Source organism: Saccostrea echinata, unplaced genomic scaffold, assembly GCF_033153115.1.
Source record: "Saccostrea echinata isolate AGI-Se365-2 ecotype Australia unplaced genomic scaffold, CSIRO_AGI_Sech_v1 ptg000009l, whole genome shotgun sequence".
Classification (NCBI taxonomy): domain Eukaryota; kingdom Metazoa; phylum Mollusca; class Bivalvia; order Ostreida; family Ostreidae; genus Saccostrea; species Saccostrea echinata.
This window is the reverse complement of record NW_026889758.1, coordinates 28,867,831-28,890,791: the sequence shown is the minus strand read 5'-3', so window position 1 is coordinate 28,890,791 and position 22,961 is coordinate 28,867,831. Positions and strand designations below refer to the sequence as shown.

The 22,961-nt window shown below is 33.0% G+C and overlaps 1 protein-coding gene across 6 annotated transcripts in view; it reads left to right on the top strand.

Moving 5' to 3' along the window:
- LOC133182164 (uncharacterized) overlaps window positions 1-22,961 on the top strand; it is a 63,488-nt gene that overhangs the window by 19,920 nt on the left and 20,607 nt on the right. For 4 of the 6 annotated variants that reach the window (XM_061316904.1, XM_061316903.1, XM_061316900.1 and 1 more), the window contains 3 exons: window positions 6,077-6,228; window positions 19,742-19,828; window positions 20,203-20,367. In XM_061316904.1, the coding sequence (XP_061172888.1) occupies window positions 6,077-6,228; window positions 19,742-19,828; window positions 20,203-20,367 (404 nt within the window). The remainder of the gene's footprint in view (window positions 1-6,076; window positions 6,229-19,741; window positions 19,829-20,202; window positions 20,368-22,961) is intronic. The other 2 variants (XM_061316902.1, XM_061316901.1) reach the window with 1 other exon arrangement.

Below are 22,961 nucleotides of genomic sequence, written 5' to 3'. Positions count from 1 at the left end.
GTTATGGAGACACATTGAAAGGTCATACTTTCTACATTGTTCATGATCTGAGGATGTGTCATTAAAGTCATTCTTGGAAGTTCAAGGTGGCAGAAAAAAGGTATAAAATTTGTGAATGACGTATAAATTCGTAACGAGGAAATATTGGAAGTTCATACCACACGTAATGATTGATGTGTCATGACCTTGACCCAAGGTCATTTGATTAAGTTCAAGGTCATTTGAGAAAAAATGTTTAATTCCTATTTGTACCATATCTTGTACTGGAAAACATTAGACACTCATACTTATCACAAAGATTGCTTTTGACCTGAGAATATGTGTTAACCTAGACCCAAGGTCATTCTCACAAGTTCAAAGTCACTGACTGAAAAAGTATACTTTCTGTGTCTAGTCCATAACTCTCGTATGGAGACTAATTGAAATTTGGTATTTGACATAAACATTGCTTGTGATTAAAGAGGTGCCTTGATCATTTGGCAAATTCAAGGTCACTGACAGAAAAAGTGTAACCAATGTCATTTTTTCAAGTTTTAAGATCACATTTAGAAATTGTATAGGGGCACTTTAAAGAAATTGTAAGGGGGTGGGAATGGGGTTAATTTTGAAAGCTTACTCACTGTACCTCTAAGTTTAAATTATTCATAAATATTAAACGTTATTACCAAGAAAAGTATATATACATTACTAAGTTTAATTAGAGGAATGTTTGTGTCTGTTGACTGTTGATCTTGGCTACACTACAGTATTTACCAAGGTGTAACACTTAACATTAGTATTTCATAGGAGTAATATCAATTCAAATCTTCAGCCTTAGATCTATAATTATACCCCCCACAAACGAAGTTTAGGGGGGTATATTGGAATCACCATGTCCGTCTGTCTGTCCGTCTGTCTGTAGACAAGATTTTGTCCAGAGCGTTTCTCGGAAACTATTGCATAGATCTGTCTGAAAATTTGTACACTTATTATTCACCATATGAAGGTTTGCACCTGGTATTTTCATCATGATTGAATAATTTTTCTGCATTTTACAGGTGTTTTTTTTTTCATTTTTATTATGTGGTTTTGTCCTGACCTTTTCTCAAAGACTATTTCATAGAATTGTATGAAAATTTGTACACTCATTATTTACCATATGAAGATGTGCACCTGGTATTTTCAACATTATTTGGTAATTTTTCTGCATTTTACAGATGTTTTTTTTTTTTCATTTTTATTGACTTAGTCATTTTGGGTTTATTTCTAAGGTTTGAGACACAGAATCTAGAACATCTGTACAAAAATGTGAACTACAGCTTAAAACTATTCATTAAAACAAAAAAAAATCACCAAGTATTAAAAACAATTTTTACATTACACAGCAGATAGTGAAAATCCATTTGTCCCTTGGGAGTAATGAGTGGACATGCATCCAGTTAAAGATTAATTAATGAGTTCAGTGTGGGAAGCTGTTAGGGCATCTCTGATCAAGCATGTGTTATCTATATCTCCTGGGAATCTAAAGATCTCTGTTCTTTAATTCTCTTCATTGTAATTTATTGTCTGTCATAGTACATAGTTAAAGGATGACCAGCCTTTCATTTTTAAAATGAATTTGATATAAAGTTATCAAGATTAATTTGATTTTGTAATTAATTGATCTTTTTTTTCAAAAAATCAATTTGCAGAATGTCAAAAAGATGACAGATAGTTGCAATTTATTTTTTCAATGTATTAAAAACAATGTAATTACAATGTATTGGTATTGATGTTTTATTAGGTTGTTCCTTAGTTTCATTCTTAAAAAAAATATAATGAGCAATTATTTTTTCACTCTAAATGTTAATGAGAAAATTGTGAACACCTCTTTGATCCATGAAATATTAGTGATTTGGCACCTCTGAAAAACCCAGCGGGGGGTATTTGTCCCTTTTGGACAGTTCTAGTTTGAATTTAACCTTTGTTTGTTTTGTATCTTAACTAAAGTGAAACTTGAATAATGTATCAATACCAGTAGCATACATGTTAGCCTACTATGATGAAAAAGAGGGAGATCCAGACCTTCAAAGGGGTAGCATTGCGCACGTTGTTTAACGCATTAATTTAAGAAGATGTATATGGTCTAAAATGACCACTGCAATAATTAAAACTCAAATATCAACTGCAATGAAGAAGACAGAGACACCTTTGACAAAAATATACAAATATAAATATTTTTCATACTCATCACTTAGGCTTTGATTGGCTGCTTAATTTAGCCTTTATGAAGAGTGTTCTTTGTTGATCTAGCCTGGAAGCAATAATTCTGAACGTCATTCAGTTGTCAAATATAGTACATGATGACATTATTTAATTCAGATCTAAAACTAGTTCTTATCTTTCATTAAAAAAAATAGATGTAAAAAAGTATTACTGGTAAATGAATGCTGATTCCCTTTATTACTTATTTGAAGGTTGTCAAAAGTTTTTATCCAGTTGTAGAATACTATATCTCCCATTTTATTGGCTGGGATATCGACAAAATTTATTGTAACCAATGTAATCATGGAGATTTGTGCACCAGTCATTATCAAACACATGCTTGAAATCTTTTGAAACATTGGTTTAAAAAAGTGTTTGTATGCTCCCAAATCACCCAATATCTAACGAGATTTTATGACGAGTGGCTTTAAAAACAGCTACCAAGTGAACCAAAAAGGACTTTGTAGAAAAGCAGTAGATTTACGAATAAAAGTGGTAGGCTGAAGATGCAGTTAAAAAGCGGTAGACTTCCGTCTAAAGTGGTAGAGTTAACATGTATGCCAGTAGCAATGCAAAATATAAGAAATTTTTTGGGGCAGGGTGAAATGATAAATCAAGGAAAAATTATTAGAATTATTAGGCCATTGATATTTGTAGCAGAGGGAATAGTAGAGAAGTAATGAAATTTTTAATAAAATTCAAAAATATAAAAAGCATTGTAAATGATATTGATATTTGCTCATTGGGTAGCTCATATATTGACAATGGTAAAAAACAGCCACACTCCTGGTAAGTCCTGTAACACATGTATAATAGTGTCATATCTCTTCAGTGTACATACACTTGATTATCTGCCTTAATATATTTCTTTATTAATGAAATTTTGTTTGCACAGTTTCATGTTTATTGATTAGTTTTATAAAACTTGATATATCCTGTAAAATTCTAGGGGAAAATGCAGGTTGATCATGATTTTTTTTTCAATTTTAAGCAATACTTTAAAAAAATTAACAATTTGAATGACTAAATGATAATTATGGGGGATGATTCTATCAACAAAATGTATGAATTATGATTTCTCATCTTGGTGAAAAAAATGGTTGTATAAAAACTTGAGATGTTTGTTAAATTAATATTTTATTGATATTTACTGCAAAGCCTCATAGACAGCAAAATTTTTGATAGAGTAGAACATATGCACAAACTATAGTTTGTTGTTCTCTTTGTACTAGTGTGTAAATATTGCACTACATTTTAAAATTCCTATTTTGCTTAAAAGCTTAATGCTTAAAAAGTTATCTTTCATAGATGTTCTCAAGTTAGTTGTTTCTCTTGGTACATGATGTTGTGAACAATCTTTACAGATATTAAACCTATTGTAGGAGTTACTGTTCTTGTCCTATGTAACATTCTGTAATTTAAGTGTAACATTTTGTAATTTAAAATATGTTTAGATAGAAAGACATCCAATGTATTAAAATATGAACACCATAAAAGCTATCTGTGAAGCAGTGATGTTTGAAATACAATGATTGTTTCTAAACTCACTCATACTCTAACAGTGCTTTAGTTATACTACCATGTTGATCTGCATATTGTGCAACGTGTCAGAGAAGATTTTGTAATTTCACCAAGTAACATCAATATTCCCATTGTTTTTCATGCACTGAATCATGGAGCTCATTACTAATAATCAGCTAATTACTGTTTTGTGGTAAGTGCTAGCACAATAACAATTTTACATTGTCTTGGAAGCTTGTTCAATATATACAGCATCATACTCTGCTAATTTCAAGGAACTATATGCAGTGAGAGTCATTTTTCACAACCGTGTGTCAAGTAAAGACAGTGGAAACTAAGGATAAACATGAATTCATTTTAGGCCAAATAAAAAATGTGTGTTTCCTGTTACATGCCAAAAAAAATTATATTAGGTAGGTATGTGATAACTTTTTTTATCTTTACTTTTAATTTTGAAAGCATCAATTAATTATAAATTAAGCTGTTTTTTGTCATATATACATACATATATATGAATAAACATACACGAAAAACAAGTGTAATCTTTAAAAATAAATTTACAGTATCTGAGACATACATTTTATTGACTGCACTAAAAGAAAACTGCTCAAGTGAACAAAAGTATGGTTCAAAATATGGATTTGGAATAAAAAGTAGAAGGGTTGGTGGGTAGAAATTAGGGTTGGTGGGGTTACCAGAAACACACATTTTTTTAGCCTCAGTAGAAAAACTGGATTCATTATGATATCATTTTTTATTACATCAGTTTTATGGTTCGTGAAAGAAAATGTACATTCATAGTTTTGATGTAAGCTTCAAAGCAAGATTTTAAAGTACATTGTTATATTATGCTGTTGAAAAAATCTCAGAATGGACCAGTCTTTGGTCAACCTTGAAAATATTTGAGGATAAATTTGGACAACTTCAGTAAATATGAAAAATAATTGAAAAACATATTAGAAAAAAAAAATAAAGCAATTATTTGAACTTGTGATTCTAATAAGCATCTAAGGGGAAGATATAGTCTCACTGCATATAGTCCTTTAATCACTCTCATCAGTTTTAAGGGCTAGTATTTGTTGGGCTTTTCTGTTAATGGTTTTATACACTGAATAACACATTTTCCACTAACATTTTTATTGCTTCATGTGTTTTTTTCCTGTTATGGATGGTAAAAAAAGAGCATGAATTTCCCAGTTGAAAGGATTGGTAATGGTGCATGTATTTTTATTCTCATGGTACAAATATCCATCTGAACTAAACATGGTGCATCTAGACTGTGAGTCAGTGTGGAAGTGATGTATTAACTAGGAAGTGTCTGCTAATGGCTACCTGGGTTTCTGCTTAGGCAAGAATATCAAGGCATGAAATTTATGTCCTGAAGCACAGCCTCTATATTAGCAGATACATCTGTTGAATTAATTGTTTTTAATAAGGAATTTCATATTACACCTCTGGTTCTTGTGTTAATTAAAGTACCTATGATTTTTACAAGTGACCCCCTTACTTGTAAAATGGACCTCATGAAAACAAACTCTATCTTCTGCTGTATATCTGGACATTTTACTGAAGTATTTATTTTTTTAAAAAAATTACGAAGATAATTTTATTTACAAATAAATAAAAAATTGCTAATGTGTGTCTGAGATTAATGTTTGGAGTTTATGCTGTTATTGATCTGTATGTCTGGTTGTCTGTCCTTTTACCTTGACCAAACCTTGCCAAAATTCAGCATTTTTGTAGAAAGGGGTTGGAAAGTTAGAAGGGAATTAAGTACAAGTGGGGTTGGTTAAATTTTGTTTTTTAAATTTGTAATCTTAAATTTTTTTCTAATTACTGCTAAAAACAATATAATAATATAATAAATAGTGTCACATGCATGAAAACAAAAAAATATGTATCAACATTGAAAAACCAGTTCTTGAAAAGCTTCCAGTACATAGACAAATTATTGACTTATGGAGACTCTATTAACCAATTAATTAAAAGTCCCTCTATATTTCATGCATAAAATGTGCATAACACAGTAATTTAGAACTTGATGACTCAGAGATTCAGAAGTTTCAAGTAGTGGTTCTAACTGCTGTGGAAATGAACAAGACCTCTTTGGATATTGTAACTATGTTTTGAAAATTATATCTTGCTTGAGTTTTATGTATGTGCTTTATAGAACAGCAACCAGAAAATCTTCATAATGTACTTAACCTTGAGATACAACTTAATTTGATCACTTAATTCGTGCTATGTTTTTGCATGTACATAAATTTGAGAAATGTATGCTTGACCATTTATATTTACAAGATTTTTACTGCATCAATGCTGATTCTTTCAGCTTCCATACACGATCCTGAAAATCCATCAGTCTTAATAGAAGGTGTACTGTTTCGTGCTCGGTATCTGGGGTCTACACAGCTGATCTCCGAGGGCCAACCATCTAAAGCAATGAGGATGATGCAGGCACAAGAGGCTGTGGGGAGAATTAAGGTAAGGGCTCCAAAGTGAAGTCATATTTAGAAGATGTAATACTCTCATACTCTGCCCAAACAACAGAATTTATGTCTACAATTGTTCTACCTTCCCTCAACAAGATTTAGAGAGGAAGTCAGTCTTGTGAGGATATTTCTAGTTAAAGCAGGGAGTTTCACAGGAATGATGGTTTTGAAGTATGAATTGATATTCTTAAAAAAATCTTAAATTAATTAGTGATAGATAGTAAATATATTCAAGAACATCAAATCTCCAAAATTATATCATTTGTCCAAATAATTCAAAATTTTGTTAAACATTGTTTTGATATGGTAAGATCTATTCAATCTTTTTATAACCATTTGAATCACTGTTGATTGTTCCAAGGCAAAGTTCCAAGGAATATATTGTTCACCTTCAATAATTGTTTGGTTGTAAATGTGTATAAATGAATACAATCATACGCCAAGTGACCATTTATTTTTTACACATAAAATACTAATGAAAGTAAGGATGAAAGCTGTGTCAAATTGAATCATAGAATTAATCCAGCAGAAAAATATGGTGCTAGGCAGTATTGATTTAAGGGCTGAAAGTGGCCATCTTCTGTATTAGTAGTTGATGCCTCCAATGGTCAACACAAAAGACTTTGTAAATTGGAAAAATGCTAATAGAAATCCCAGTCCATCTCAAAAACTTTCATGATTAACCTTACCGTTACCCCCCCAGCTGATGTTAGATCAATGCATAATGATCCTCTCTAGATTGCTCTTCTGGAAAACATCAGTAATGGTTTGATGTAATATTATGACCTTGAGGTTCAAAGTTGAGTGACCTTATGAAAGTTAGTGAGAAAAATATTGCCCATATCTACTTGCACATACGTGTATATATACAGAGTGCCTGCAGCTATGGTATGCATACCATAGTGCTCTACATCAGATTTTATTTTCTTTTTTGTCTGAACTGGGAATTAGCGTATCTGAAAAAGCTTTGTTGTTGTCGTCGTTATCGTCGTAAACTTTTCACATTTTCATCTTCTTCTCCAGAACCAATGGACCAATTCCTTGGATGAGGGGGATTCAAGTTTGTTCAAACAAAAGGCCTTGTCCCAAAGTCTACTTTGAGCCCTGATCATCTGTGCTCATAGTAATCATAGTAATGATGACCAAGTGTGCTTTTAAAAAAAATGTGAATTTCATGGCCCCTGGGTCAGGGATTTTGGTGTTAGGGCTAGGCTGTGTTGAACCTTTAGTGAAAATGCATTATTTCATTGAAAAATTTTCTCTTTTCTCCTGGGCAAACAAAGTACAAAGTTGTAATTAACAAGTGTATTTTTACTACATTGGGGGGACATTCTGGACCACTTGGTCAATTGTTTTGGTGCTGGGCAGGACTCTATTAGTTTGTATTTTACTGGGAAAAGTCATTTCCCTTTGCTGTTCACTTATGATAGTTAATCATTGTTAATAATGTAATTGAAAGGACAATTGAATAAGAGATTCATGCAAGAATTTTGATAATATATCATACAAAAAGCACTTTCATAGCTTCTAAGGATCAGGTAGACTTGTGAATAATAGATAAATAAAAATGAGACGGAATACCTTATCTTTCTCACTTAAATGTTATTCATTCAAAGATCAAGAAAGGCGAAGATTAAAAAAGAAACAACCTTTGTTTTTGTGGCACTTATATTTTTTAGTCTTTTCTTGCTTTACAGTGCTGTTGAAACTGTTATAATTATCTTTGCTATATTCATATTTTCAAATCTTTCACTTTAGGATACAAAATTTGACTCATTAAGTAATGTTAAAATAATTGCTTCGAGCCAAAGTCCGACTCATTGTCCATTTGGACAAAATATTGACCCTCTCTGCACACATTCACTTGCAATTTGTTGTGCAGACTACTGAGGATGATAAGCTCCGAAAGACATCGGACCATCACAGTGTCTCAGCTCTGATGCTTCATTTTGTACATCAGAACCGGAATGTTTGATGTCTCAGTGTCTGATTTGAGTTTTACTATTTTGACAGGGAGTCATAAAAACATGAATTAATTAGGAAAATATTGCACAAATCAAAGTATGTAAATGAGTGTGATTAAAACGGCATGGACCATAAGATTTCCTTGGTTCTGCATTTTTAACTCGCCTTGGCTGAAGATTTCTGATGGAAATTTGTCCGTTGTCGTTGTTGTCATTGTGACAGTTGTCGTTGTCTTAAACTTTTCACATTTTCATCTTCTTCTCAAGATCCACTAAGCCAATTTCAACCAAACTTGCCACAAAGTAGCCTTAGGTAAAGGGGATTCAAGTTTGTTCAAATGAAGGGCCACGCCTTCTTCCAAGGGGAGATAATTATGAATTCGTGAAAAATTAATGGCATCATTTAAAAATCTTCTTCTCAAGAACCACTGTGCTTGAAAATATGAAACTTATATGGAAGCATCCTCAGGTGAACGATGTGGCCCCTGGGCCTCTTGATACATGTTTCACTTTCTTATGTTAGGTTTTTCGGTCTGAAAATTTGGTTTGGTCCAGTGTGTTCCTCGAGTACATAGGACTGAATGTCCTGTGTTACCAAAAAACTTTCGTATAGACTGGATAAGTAGCAATTTGTACAGCCCACATCAAACATTTTCTTCCATCCAGATCCTGCATAGACACTGTATCTCAAACTTCTATTGTCAAAATCTCTTCAGATTATCGTAAACAGTAGATCTTAGTTTGTTATATCCCAAAATTTTTGTGCCGATGTCATTCCACTTTCTTATAAATTCAGGAGATGTTTTCTGTTGTCAGTTTCTGACATCTCTTTTTTCCAGAAATGTGTTGTCTGCTGAATGTGTCATCATATTTTGAGAAGGGGAATCACTCTAAAATCAGCTCTAGTATTCCCTAATTTGTCATAGACTATTAAGAAACTATTAATTTTCAAAAATAAACAAAAAATAGATAAACAGATAAATCCAGATGCTTGAATTTGTACAATACTATAGCAAACTGCAAATCCTTACAGAAAATGACTTAAAACTTGAATGTCAGTGGGGGCACTTGTGTCACACTGTCATAGCTAGGTTTATTGTAAGATCTCAACAACCATATATTTGTTATTTTTCTCACACCTATGTACCGTAAATGGTACTGATATCCAGATTTGCCACAGTTTAATTAACTTTATAACATTTTACTTGATTCTAACAAGCTTTACACAAAAAGAGGTATGGGAGGAAGAACTTGTACATAATAAATGCAATAATAAATGTAATACAGTAATAACTGTATAAAAAGTGTGGTCTCCATATGAATTGTGTGTACCTCTCCCTTCCTGAAAATAATGGACAATCAAGCAAAAAAGTGAAGTCACAAGTGGATTTTAATGATGAAAAAAAATGTTCCTTGTTTAGCATTGATCAGATATAGTAACCCCTGCTATGTGTGAGAATGTTTTTCTGCACCCAAAAATGCTATTCATTTTAGCATTCTATTCAGTCAATTCAACTTTGCTATGTTAAGAATGTTGCTGTCTTGAACACCTATGAGATTATCAACAAGACTATTATAAGAATATTTTAATTTTTTTTTTTGACTGTCAGCTTTAATGGGGTTTCAATAGTAGCAATGCTCATAAACTGCATTATTTAAGTTTGATTTTGAAGCAAATGGAAATTTGCATTTCATTAAATCATGAATGAGGGCAGTTGATTTATTACCACTATCCATTTATGTAGTGATATTCTAATTAGGGTACTTATTTACATGTACTATTCCTCTTGCTTCTGGTTACAGGCTTCGGTAAGTTGTTCTGTTGTGTCATCTTTCTGTTGTAGCTCACTTTAGTGCCAAATCTTCTATTTGCATTTGCATGTCACGTGAAACTCCGTTTCTGTGAAGAAAAAAAAGAAGGATATATTGCAGCTGTTTAATGAATAAAAAATGAATAAAAAAATGATTCAGTACTCCTCAAAAAAATGGCAAATATATACCATCTTAACTTGCCAATGGCCAAATGAATAATGTATATCACTACATCTATCAATATTCTTTAGATAGATGAACATATTTAGACCTCAAGCTTATTTTTCGTATTGGAATCAGGTGCTCATATAAAGATTTCTCTGTTTGACAAATCCAATTAAAATTTTCTTTTGGGTCCTTGTTTAATCATTTTGGTCCCACCGGTACATATAGTGAAAAAATAAATGAAACACCCGCAACATAATTTTGTCATTCTTTTATAGAAGATTCATCTCATATTAGAGCACCTTAAGAACCCTCTATGCACTGCATGCTAAAGAGCCCTGATTATATGGTATTTTTTTTGGAGTTTAAGTAATCTGCCCTTAAATTTAAAATTTTAATAAATTGAAATCCACAGTCTATTACTCAATTTGTAATTAATACAAGCATCCTTAAATTTTGAATAGACCAAGATAGATAAACTAAAACTTCATTTGCCTGCATTTTCCCCATGTAAGTAATCAACAGTGATTTCTCTTCATCAGTACTTCAATGTCTTTGAATATTTTTCCGGGGGGTAAATGTACCCTGTGTTGAAAATGAAAAGTATAAGCACAATATTTATACTTTTATACAATATAATTTTCTCAATGTCTGAAATACATTTTGCTTTAGTGTACAGAGGGTCCTTAATCACAACATTGAGATCCTAGTAAACACATCAGCAGAGTACTCAATGCATGCTTATTACATGTATTACCAGACTTCATCCAGTTAATGCATGAAGTAGCAAATGTTTTATAGATTATTTTCCTTTCTTTGTGTGTAAATAATTTGTAAAAAATAAAAAATTTAAGCAATGCACTTTCAATTAAAAGAGAGTACAGTAAAACACTCTTATAATGAAGTGCCAGGCACCGATGATTTTGCTTCATTATAAATGTGATTCATTATATCAGTTAAGTTCACAATATATTTCAAAGCCACTTAGAATGAAAATAACTTTGCTGTAAGTGTCAGTTCATTATAAGCATGTTTTACTGTATAGCTAGAGTAGTTAAAATCAACACTGACAATGTAAGTAAGGCCAAAGTTATATATTTTGGTCTACAAAGTTTTTCATCTCTGTGTCCATTGGGTGGTAAAAAAAATGGTTTCATACACATCCATATGTTGTCTGTAAACTTTTCACATTTTCAACCTCTTCTCCAGAATCATTGGGCCAATTTCAACCAAACAAAGCATCTGATTGTATGTTGTTTTACATCCCATTTGAGAATTGTTCACTCATATAGAGATGTCACATATACTGGTGAAGGGCTTTAAATTTCGATCTTTCCTTGGCAGTCAGGGCTCGATTTTTAAGGTATCACCAGAAAGACCCGCAACTTTCCCTTCAAAGTACTGAGCACTTGGCATTTTTTTTATCGACTCAGTCGGTCAGTCGTGGCAGGGGTTTGAACCTACAACCTTCATATCACTGAGTGAGCTCTCTGCCAACTGAGCTACCGTGATGGTTAAGCATTCTTGGGTGAAGGGGATTTAAGTTTGTTCACAGAAAGTGCCATGCCCTCTTTCAAGGAGAGATAATTCAGAATTTGGGAAAATTTGGTGGCATCATTTAAAAATCTTCATCTCGAGAACCACTGGGCCAAAAAAGACTAAACTTAAGTGAAAGCTTCATTACATACTGTAGATTCAAATTTGTTCATATCATGACGGCAGGTCCACAACAGGGGATCAAAGTTTTACAAAGGAATACATAGGAAATCTTCTCAAAACAAAAAAAAGCCAAAAAAACCATTATTAGTCATATTAATATAGAAGCATCCTCAGGTAGTGTAGATTCAAGTTTGCTCAAATCATGACCCCTGGGGATAGGGCAATTCCACAACAAGGGATCAAAGTTTTACATATGAATATATTGGAAAAATCTTAATAAAATCTTCTTAAGAACAGTAAAGCCATGATTAGTCATATAGATATAGAAACATCATCAGGTAGTGTAGATTCAAGATTGTTCAAAGCATGACACCCACAACAAGGGATCTAAGGTTTACAAAGAATTATATAGGAAATATCTTGAAAATCTTCTTCTCAAGAATAGCAAACCCCCATTAGTCAATTTTGTATGGAAGCATCATTAGGTAGGGTAGATTTATGTTTGTTCAAATCATAACCAGAGTTTGGTTTGGTAGTAAAGGGGTGGGGGTGGTCGGGGGGGGGGGGGTATCAAAGTATACATAGGAATATATAGGAAAAATCTTTTAAAAAAGACCAGCAAAGCCATGATTAGTTGTATTAATAAAGAAGCATTCTCAGGTAGTGTAGATTCAAGATTGTTTAAATCATGACCATGAATCTGCAGATGTTTTAATTTTCTCGTCTTTCTTGTATCAAGATTATATAGTTAGCACAAAGAGATTCCATTTATTTTCTCTCCTTTTCCCTAACATATCCCTCTCTCAGTTGTTTAGGTTGAATTAATTTTATGCCCCGCCATGAATATGGCTGGGGCATATAGTGTTTGTCATGTCCGTCTTCTGTCCTTCCATCCTTCCGTCTGTCTTTCCGTCGCACTTTGCGTTTAGCTCTATTCAAAGCTCAGTTTCAAAGACACTATCCAAGATATTTTTATTAAACTTCATATTGATGAGAGCTATGCAACTGGATCAACATTTTTTGATCTTGACCTTTCCTTTGACCTTGACCTCACTTTTCTTAAACTAGTGTTTAGCTCAGTTTTAAAGATACCATTCAAGATAGTGTAATCAAACTTCATATGTTGATACATACTAATGTAAGCTATTCAACTGCATCAACATTTTTTGACCTTGACTTTTTCTTTGACCTTGACCTCACTTTTCTTAAATTAGTGTTTAGCTCAGTTTTAAAGATAACATTCAAGATAGTGTAATCAAACTTCATATGTTGATACATACTTATGTAAGCTATTCAACTGCATCATCATTTTTTGACCTTGACCTTTCATTTGACCTTGACTTTACTTTTCTTAAATTAGTGTTCAGCTCAGTTTTAAAGATACCATTCAAGATAGTGTAATCAAACTTCATATGTTGATACATACTAATGTAAGTTATTCAACTGCATCAGCATTTTTTGACCTTGACCTTTCATTTGACCTTGACCTCACTTTTCTTAAATTAGTGTTTAACTCAGTTTTAAAGATACATACCATTCAAGATAGTGTAATCAAACTTCACATGTTGATACATACTAATGTAAGCTATTCAACTGCATCAGCATTTTTTGACCTTGACCTTTCATTTGACCTTGACCTTACTTTTCTTTAATTAGTGTTTTGCTCAGTTTTAATGAAATCATTCAAGATATTTATATCAAACTTCATATGCTGATACTTACTAATGTAAGCTATTCAACTGCATCAACATTTTTTGACCTTGACCTCACTTTTCTTAAATTAGTGTTTAGCTCAGTTTTAAAGATACCATTCAAGAAAGTGTAATCAAACTTCACATGTTGATGCATACTGATATAAGATATTCAACTGCATCAACATTTTTTATCTTGACTTTTCCTTTGACCTTCACTTTTCTTGAAATCATTCAAGATATTTTTATCAAACTTCATATGCTGATACATACTGATGAGAGCTATTCAACTGCATCAATATTTTTTGACCTTGACCTTTCCTTTGACCTTGACCTCACTTTTCTTAAATTAGTGTCAAACTTCATTTGCTGATACATACTGATATAAGCTATTCAACTGCATTAATATTTTTTGACCTTGACCTTTCCTTTGACCTTGACCTCTCTTTTCTCAATTTGTGTTTAACTCAGTTTTAAAGAAACCATTCACAATATTTTTTATCAAACTTCATATGCTAATACATACTGATGTCACCTTTTCAACTGCATCAACATTTTTTACCTTGACCTTTCCTTTGACCTTAACATCATTTATTTAAAATTAGTGTATAGCTCAGTTTTAAATAAACCATTCAAAATATTTTTATCAAACTTAATATGCTGATGTGTATTTGTGAGAACTATACAACTGCATAAAAAACATTTGACCTTGAACTCTCCTGAGATCTTGACCTCACTTTTCTTAAATTTGCATTTTGCTGAATTTTAAAGAAACCATTTAAGATTTATTTTTGTAAGCTTATGCACTTATACATAATTTGGTGAGAATTCATCATCTTTATCCAATTTTTTAGATTTCAATTTCAATTTAAAAGAAACTATTCAAGATATTCTCATCAAATTTCATACACTAATACAAATTTTCATGTTGCATTTCTAATATACCCTCAGCGGGGCATTCATGTCCTATGGACATATTTCTAGTTTTTATTCTGTATTAATTTTTTTTTAGGAATATTTAATATACTAGGATGTGCCTATCAAATGCTGTTTGTTTGTTACAGACACTGGGGACACTCCATTTTGGTAACAAATTTCAGGTATCATTTCACAAGAACAGCTCTCATGGTCTAATGTCATGGATTTTTTTCTTCAGTTTTTTTGTAAATATATCTAGCTTAGACATTCTTTTTAATGTACATGTAATTTGATTTTATTTGTCCATTTATTACTTTGGCTTGCAGTGTTGTCAAGTTGATGTTTTTGTATTCTGTTCCAGATGACACCATATTGTCAAATGAAATTTAATGAAATACATAATTTCAAGTTTTTACAGTGAAACTAATGAAATTCAATACAGATGACAAAGCCATTAATAGATAAAATGATGGAGAATGAAAATTGTATTTGACATCTTAATATTTGAGTTAATTAAAACTGACTCCAATATTGTATGAATACTTATTTTGAAATTTGTGTTATAAAAATGTATCTATATGTCCATGAATTAGAAAAATCATGAATTAGTGAATAAGTGCCGTCACTGTGTGTGTTTGTCACACATATATATATATATATATATATATATATATATATATATATATATATATATATATATATATACAGTTAAACTTCAGTATCTCAAAAACTGATATCTTGAATACCATTGATATGTTGAAGTGAGTTTGAAGTCTGAATCACTTTTTATTTATTTATTTTAACCTATGTATCTCAGATCTTTGGATTCTTTAAGTTTTTTCTTGGCCCAATTGAGTTTGAGATAATAAGGTTTGGTACTTGCAAACAATTTTGCCTTGTCTTAAATTCACCCGAACACAGATGTTTTTCAAGAGATAAAGCTGTCCTCTTTGAATTTTTTCCATTTTAAATTGGCCCTTTTGTGAAGTCCATGAAAGGGGCAAAATTAAAAATGGGAATGAAGATATCTATATATATTGTTTGAAAATAATCAGACAAGCACATAAAGCACTAAAATATGAATCAAGCAAAAAAAAAACAAAAAAAAACAACAACATACAATAGTATTTTTCATATGGTGGAGACCTGAACTTTGATTGCTTCATTACTTGTCGACAAGGAACAATTTTCTCAAAATAACTGATTTTCTCAGCATTAAACAAACATTTCAAAAATCATAATGTTCAATTTTAACTACAAATGCAAAATACTAAGGCACATTCCCTCTGAGTGGTAAAAGAAATATCATAAAGGTAGCAAAGTTAGATTAATGATACAATTCTAGGTCACCTGAGTCACTCAGGTGACCTAGTGCTATCTGTTTTTATCTGTCGTCATGCAGCATCTGCCATGCATTGTGTGTTGTGTGTTAACATTTGAACATTTAAACTTTGGAACTTGGAACCACTGAACCAATTTCAATTAATTTTGGCATAGAATATCTATGAGTGAGGGGGAACAAAAATTGTGAATTTCAAGGTCCCTACCCCCTGGATCCTGAGGGATGGGGCTAAAACCATCAAAATTAATGCAATCTTTAAAAATCTTCTTCTTTACTCCTGGACATCAAGCAGTTGAACTGTTGTCATGGTTGGTTGGTTCTTTGTTGTTTAATGTCCCTCTTGAGAATTTTTCACTCATATGGAAATGCCTTCACTTGAATGCAATGGGACCTTGGTTTATACAGTCTCATCAGAAGGACTGGTCTCCACATCCAGCAGTGGAGTCCGCAACGAAAGGATCAGCTCCTTTCTCCGCGACTATAGAGCAGATGCTCTAACCACTGTGCCATGTGTGCGATGCCATGGTTGTAATAAGCATTGAGCCCTCTACCAAAATTATGAAATTCATGACCCTAGGGTTCTGGAGTTAGGGTGGGGCTCTAATGATCATATAGATAGTGAAAATGCATGAATTCTTCAAAAATTTTCTTCTCTCCCCTTGTTTATTAAGCAGATTAATTAAGTGCATGGTTATGATGAGCAATGGTGCCTCTTCCAAAATTGTGAAATTTGTTTCCCCAGGTCAGGGGTTTGGGGGGGGGGGGGGTTGTTATTATATAATAGTAAAAATGTATTTTTCTTTGAAAAACTTTTCTGCTTCTGGGTATTAAGCAAACAGACTAAGTATATAGTTAAGATGAGCAAGGGTGCCTTTTCCTAATTTGGGAATTTCGTGGCCCCTGGGGAGGGGGTTCTGGTGGGGCTCTAATGATTATATAGTGAAAATGCATTAATTTTTAGCTCATCTCAACGAAGTTGGGGGAGCTTATGTAATACCCTTGGCATCGGTGTCGGCATCCCAGGTTAAAGTTTTTGGGGCAGATGTTTCATTGTACCAGTCAAGGTTTCAGATGCTGCAATTTCAGCTAAAGAATGACCAGGTTAAAGTTTTTGGAACAGGTTAATGTTTTTGGAGCAGATCTCATTTCCAAGTAACTATAATCCTTATGTTGACTAAACATGCATGGATGATACATCTAAGGATGCACATTACCAGGCTTGCCTCTGATGCTGGATCTGATCTACATTTTCCAGATGAGTGACCAGGTTAAAGTTTTTGAGCAGGTCCATTATCAAGAAACTGTAGGGCCTATCTGAACCAAAGTTGCATGGATGATGCATCAAGAAATGAACACTCTTAAACTTGCTTCGGATGCTGGATTTGATTTACATTTTCTGGATGAGTGACTAGTTTAAAGTTTTCAGATAAGACCATTCCCAAGTAACTGCAAGCCATATCAGACCAAAATTGAATAAATATTACATCTAGGGATGCACTTTATTAGATTATTAGTTTATTGTGGGACTTTGCCTTAATTAAAGACAACATTTGTTGAGGTGAGCTTTGTAATCTCTGATTACCTGTGTTTTGAAAATCTTCTCTATTCTTGGGTATTAAGGAAAGAGACAATGGATGGTTATGATAAGCAAAGGTGCCAGCTCATCCAGAATTGTGAATTTCACATCCCTGGCCTGGGTCAGGGGTTTTTGAGTTAGACTCTGTTGATTATATTGTGAAAATGCATTATTTCTTTGAAAATCTTCTCTGCTCCTGGGTTATAAAGAAAAAAAAGTGCATCATTATGATAAGCAAGGGTGCTTTTAATGAATGTCTGTGATGAGAGGGATAAAATATAATACTTCTTAGCATAATAAAACATCATGAAATTAATGAGTCTTTGAACTCTTCTCTAAGTGAAGTGATGTGTAATGTATAATTATATAAAGTGTAGAATATCTCTTTTTGTATAAGAACTCGACAGCTAAGAAGACCCTCCAGCCTACCACTGATGAAGATAAACCTAAGGTTTTCTCTCTGTCTGCTTATGTCTACCATTATCATTCTGTTATACCTGTAGGAAATCATTTGCTGGTTCTCTTCTTCTTTGGTTCCTTTTAAGTTTCCTTTGTTATTGTCATTCTCTTTTCCTAAGGTAAGATGCTAATGTGTTGTACACAAAGAAGATTTTGATAATTAACATGCTTTATTGAATATGGTTTTTTAGCATGGTAAGCTACATAATTGCTTAAGTGAAGTTATCATATTAATGTATCTGTATTCAGTATCTTCAGATTGCTTTTTCAGTTGCAAGAGTTCAAAGCATACATCTGTAATAGTGTATAAAGATGTTTATTCCCATATATTTATAACTTGCAAGTCACACAGGATATGTAGCAAGATCTGTAATATAGAAAATTTCAATGCCAGGGCTGCAGTGCACAATATTGAACTACACAATCCTTAATGACCAAACAAGTTAAAGTGCACTATACATAAGAAATGTATTCAGTGCAACTCAAAAAAGAATAGACTTCTGCCATTGATGAATTTCTGGTACAAGTCTTGTTAGATGTATAGAATGAGAGATTAAATTTTCCCTTTGACCCTGACAAAATGATTATAGAAATATGATTCATGTATAGATACCATAGTTGTGTTTAAATAGTCTTTCTTTCTAATACAGGTATTATTGTTACTGTATTTCTTACTTAAAACCTGGCAGTGTTCAGTACATTAGAGGCTGGTGTCATATAGGAAATTATAAGAAATGGATGGGATTGACCTTGACCATGTAACCTTTGCTTAGTCTCATTATACACACCCTAAAATCATTCTTAGTAAAATATGAACATTTCCAGGTAAATATTTCTCAGATTATTAAAGCTTAATTAATCTACACTTTAATAGTAGGTCTGTATGGATCAACATCCTTTGTGAAGTGTGTCATGATTATGAAAGCTTAATCAAAATTTCTACTTATTTTACAAATGACCTTTTCTATATGACCTTTTGTTCAGGTTCACAACAGTCCCTTTGGTCATAAACAACCCCCATTTTGAATATTAGCTTATATTTTTTCTTAAAGTTAGGGGATATTGGACTGGCCCGATTCCTTCCTATTTTTTTTTACCATGACCTTGTATGATGAAATTCATACTGCACCTTATTTTAAGTTAAACTTTTGGCTTTATATTCTAGATTTGATGACTTGAGGCTCAGACAAAATTTCATGCTTTTTGTCCATTTCACATTGATTTGATGAATTTGGTTCAGTTTTAGTTTTTTTTTTTTTTTTATGAAACTCCTTTTAATAATCAACATTTATTTGTGTTGATTGATATGCCTATAGTGAATTTTTGAACAATACAGACATAATGTTTCTTGTATATTCCATCCCCGATCCTTTTGTTTGGCTGAGGATTAAGGAAATAAAGATGTCAAAGTAAAAAAAAAAGTGGTACAACAGTATTGTCTTAAGTTTATGTTTCCTAACCTCTTCAAAAAGACACTCTTTTGATACTGAAAAGCATAATTAATTGATGTATGTAGATGGAGAGCTTTTAATAAAGAGCTTTATTTTGTGAGAATCTAATTGATGATGAGTGTTATGTGACAGTGATCATAAATGGGATATATAGTTTTGTACAGAAATCTGTAATAGCATTTCTGAGTAACAGTATAGTACATTTATACATGTAAATTGCAACATACATGTACATTAGTCACTGCAGCAAGATCTAGAAGTAGGCCTTTTATTATTTTTGATTTAGTTTGTCATAAAAATACATTTTTAAATGGCGTATGATTTTGATGTAATTATTGTATTGCCAAAAAATTGCATTAATCATTTCTGTTTGTAAGTCTTGAAAATGAAAATTGAAATCATTTTTAGCTTCCTTATTCAGCTTGTGATCTATTTTCATATATGTAAGGCTGAATTGTTTGTCTTTAGGCTCCTGAGGGGGAGAATCAACCAAGTACAGCAGTGGATCTCTTTGTCTCAACAGAAAAAATAATGGTGCTAAATACGGATCTTCAGGTAAAGTGTCATAAAAACATTCAAAAGTTTGCAGTAAATCCCTTAATACAGCAATATTTTATTTCATATGTTTAAAAAGGGACAGCAATGTTTTGTGATAGGGCAAGTACAGTATTAAGAGTGTTGTACATTTGACCTAATTATTACAACCTAGAAGTTACCTCCAGCTAAGTGGATAGAGATTGTTTGTCCCTTCTTTTGCAAGATATCTTGAAAACTTGTAAATGGCTATCTATAGTACTGGTTGGGGTAGGGCTTTGGGGTTTATTCCCTAATGCATTGTACTACAGTGCGGACTCGTAATTACGATGTTCATTTTGTCACGGTAAAATATCGTAATACCGAGGGCACTCTCTTGTTTAACTACTTTACAGGAGATCATGATGGACCATTCCTTACGGACTATATCCTACATTGCTGATATTGGGGACATTCTGGTTATTATGGCCAGAAGGAGAATTTTATCCTCCCCAGGAGATGAATCTCTGTTGAAGAAAAAACAAGCCAAAATTTTGTGCCATGTGTTTGAGTCTGATGAGGTATGTTTGACTCCTCATTCTATCTAAATAAAAGATTATTAACTGAGTTTCCCTTGGGAAAAAATCTGGTTATGGAAACGGTGAAAATGCCGGGCGGGATGTTGGTCAGGGTGGGTGGCTTCCAAGAGGGTACAAGTAACTTAAATTTTTAGGTCACCTGAGTCACTCAGGTGACCTATTGCTATCCGTTTTTGTCCGTCGTTGTGCGACGTGCGTTAACATTTGAACATTTTCAGCTTCTTCTCTGAAACCGCTCAACCAATTTCAACCAAATTTGGCATTTAGCATCTATGGGTGAAGGGGAACAAAAGTTGTGAATTTCATGGTCCCTGCCCCCCTGGGGCCTGAGGGGTGGGGCTAAAACCACCAAAATTAATGCAATCTTTAAAAATCTTCTTCTTTACTCCTGGACATCAAGCAGTCAAACTGTTGGCATCATTGTAATAAGCATTGAGCCCTCTACCAGAATTGTGAAATTCATGGCCCCAGGGTCAGGGGTTCTGGCCCCAGGGTGGGGCTATATAGATCATATAGTGAAAATGCATTAATTCTTTGAAAATCTTCTCCTCTGCTCCTGGATATTAAATAAAGTAACTAAGTACATAGTTATGATGAGCAAGAGTGCCTCTTCCAAAATTGTGAAATTCATGGCCCCAGAGTCAGGGGTTCTGGTGTTAGGGCGGGGCTGTGTTGATTATATAGTGAAAATGCATTAATTCTTTGAAAATCTTCTTCTCTGCTCCTGGGTATTAAATAAAGTAACTAAGTACATAGTTATGATGAGCAAGAGAGCCTCTTCCAAAATTTTGAATTTCATGGCCCCAGGGTCAGGGGTTCTGGTGTTAGGGCGGGGCTCTATTGATTATATAGTGAAAATGCATTAATTCTTTGAAAATCTTATTCTCTGCACCTGGATATTAAATAAAGTAACTAAGTACATAATTATAATGAGCAAGAGTGCCTCTTCCAAAATTGTGAGCTTCATGGCCCCAGGGTCAGGGGTTCTGGTGTTAGGGCGGGGCTCTATAGATTATATAGTGAAAATGCATTAATTCTTTGAAAATCTTCTTCTTTGCTCCTGGGTATTTAATAAAGTAACTAAGTACATAGTTATGATGAGCAAGAGTGCCTCTTCCAAAATTGTGAAATTAATGGCCCCAGGGTCAGGGATTCTGGTGTTAGGGCGGGGCTCTATAGATTATATAGTGAAAAAGCATTAATTCTTTGAAAATCTTCTTCTCTGCTCCTGGGTATTAAATAAAGTAACTAAGTACATAGTTATGATGAGCAAAAGTGCCTTTTCAAAAATTGTGAATTTCGTGGCCCCAGGGTCAGGGGTTCTGGTGTTAGGGCAGGGCTCTATTGATTATATAGTGAAAATGCATTACTTCTTTGAAAATCTTCTTCTCTGCTCCTGGAGATTATTTAAACAAACTAAGTGCATGGTTATGATGCATAAGGATGCCTTTTCAAAAATTGTGAATTTCATGGCCCCAGGGTCAGGTGTTCTGATGTTAGGGTGGGGCTCTATTGATTATATAGTGAAAATGCATTGATTCTTTGAAAATCTTCTTCTCTGCTACTGGAGATTATTTAAACAAACTAAGTGCATGATTATGATAGGCAAGGATGCCTCTTCCAAAATTTTTAAATATATGGCCTCAGTTTTTGGGGTTCTTGAGAAGGGGGGGTTTCTATTGATTATATGGTGAAAAAGCATTAATTCTGTTAATTAATCATTAATTAATCCTGTCTGCTCCTTAGTGTTGAGCTGATAAATAAATTGCTTAGCTATGATGAAAATGGGAGCTTCGAACAGAATTTTTAAATCTTGTGGTCTTAGGGTCAGGGGTTCTGGCATAACGAGGGGGGGGGGGGGGGAGGCTTTTGATAATATAGTGGAAAAGTGTTAATTCTTTGAAGTCCATAGTTATGATGATGAGGGTAACTCTTCCAAATTTTTAAATTTCTTGACCCTTTGTCTTGGGTTCTGGTGTTAGGGTAAGGCTTTGTTGAATCTGTAGTGAAAATGCATTGTACCTGTGAAATTCTTCTCTGCTTCTGGGCATATCGGAAGCAAACTGAATAAAAGTTTAAATGATATAACTAAGCGTATTTCTACCAGATTTTTGAACATCTGGACCATTTGTCTAAGCATTCTGGTCCTGGGCAGGGCTCTATTAATTTGTATTCTACTGAGAGAAGTTATTCCCCTTTTCCATTCACCTTTGATAATTAATCACTGTAAATAATGTATTTGAAAGGTTAATAGAATAAGATAATTATGCAAGAATGTTTATCGTATAATTCAAAAAGTACTTTCTTAGTTTTAATAATCAGGTAGACCTGTAAGTAATAGATAAATAAAAATGAGACAAAAATAACTTATCTTATTAAAAGTTCTTCAAAGACCATAAGAGAGGTCAATGCTAGAGGTCTTAATATGGGTTTAAAAATAGTACAGAAGCAATAGTAGTTTGTTAATAGTCTGCATGGTGATAGTGTTAAGTGGGGGACAGATTAGAACTTAATTTATGAGTTGATACTGAATACTAGACTAATTATTTTGTTGATCCTGATCTTCCTACTTCTCT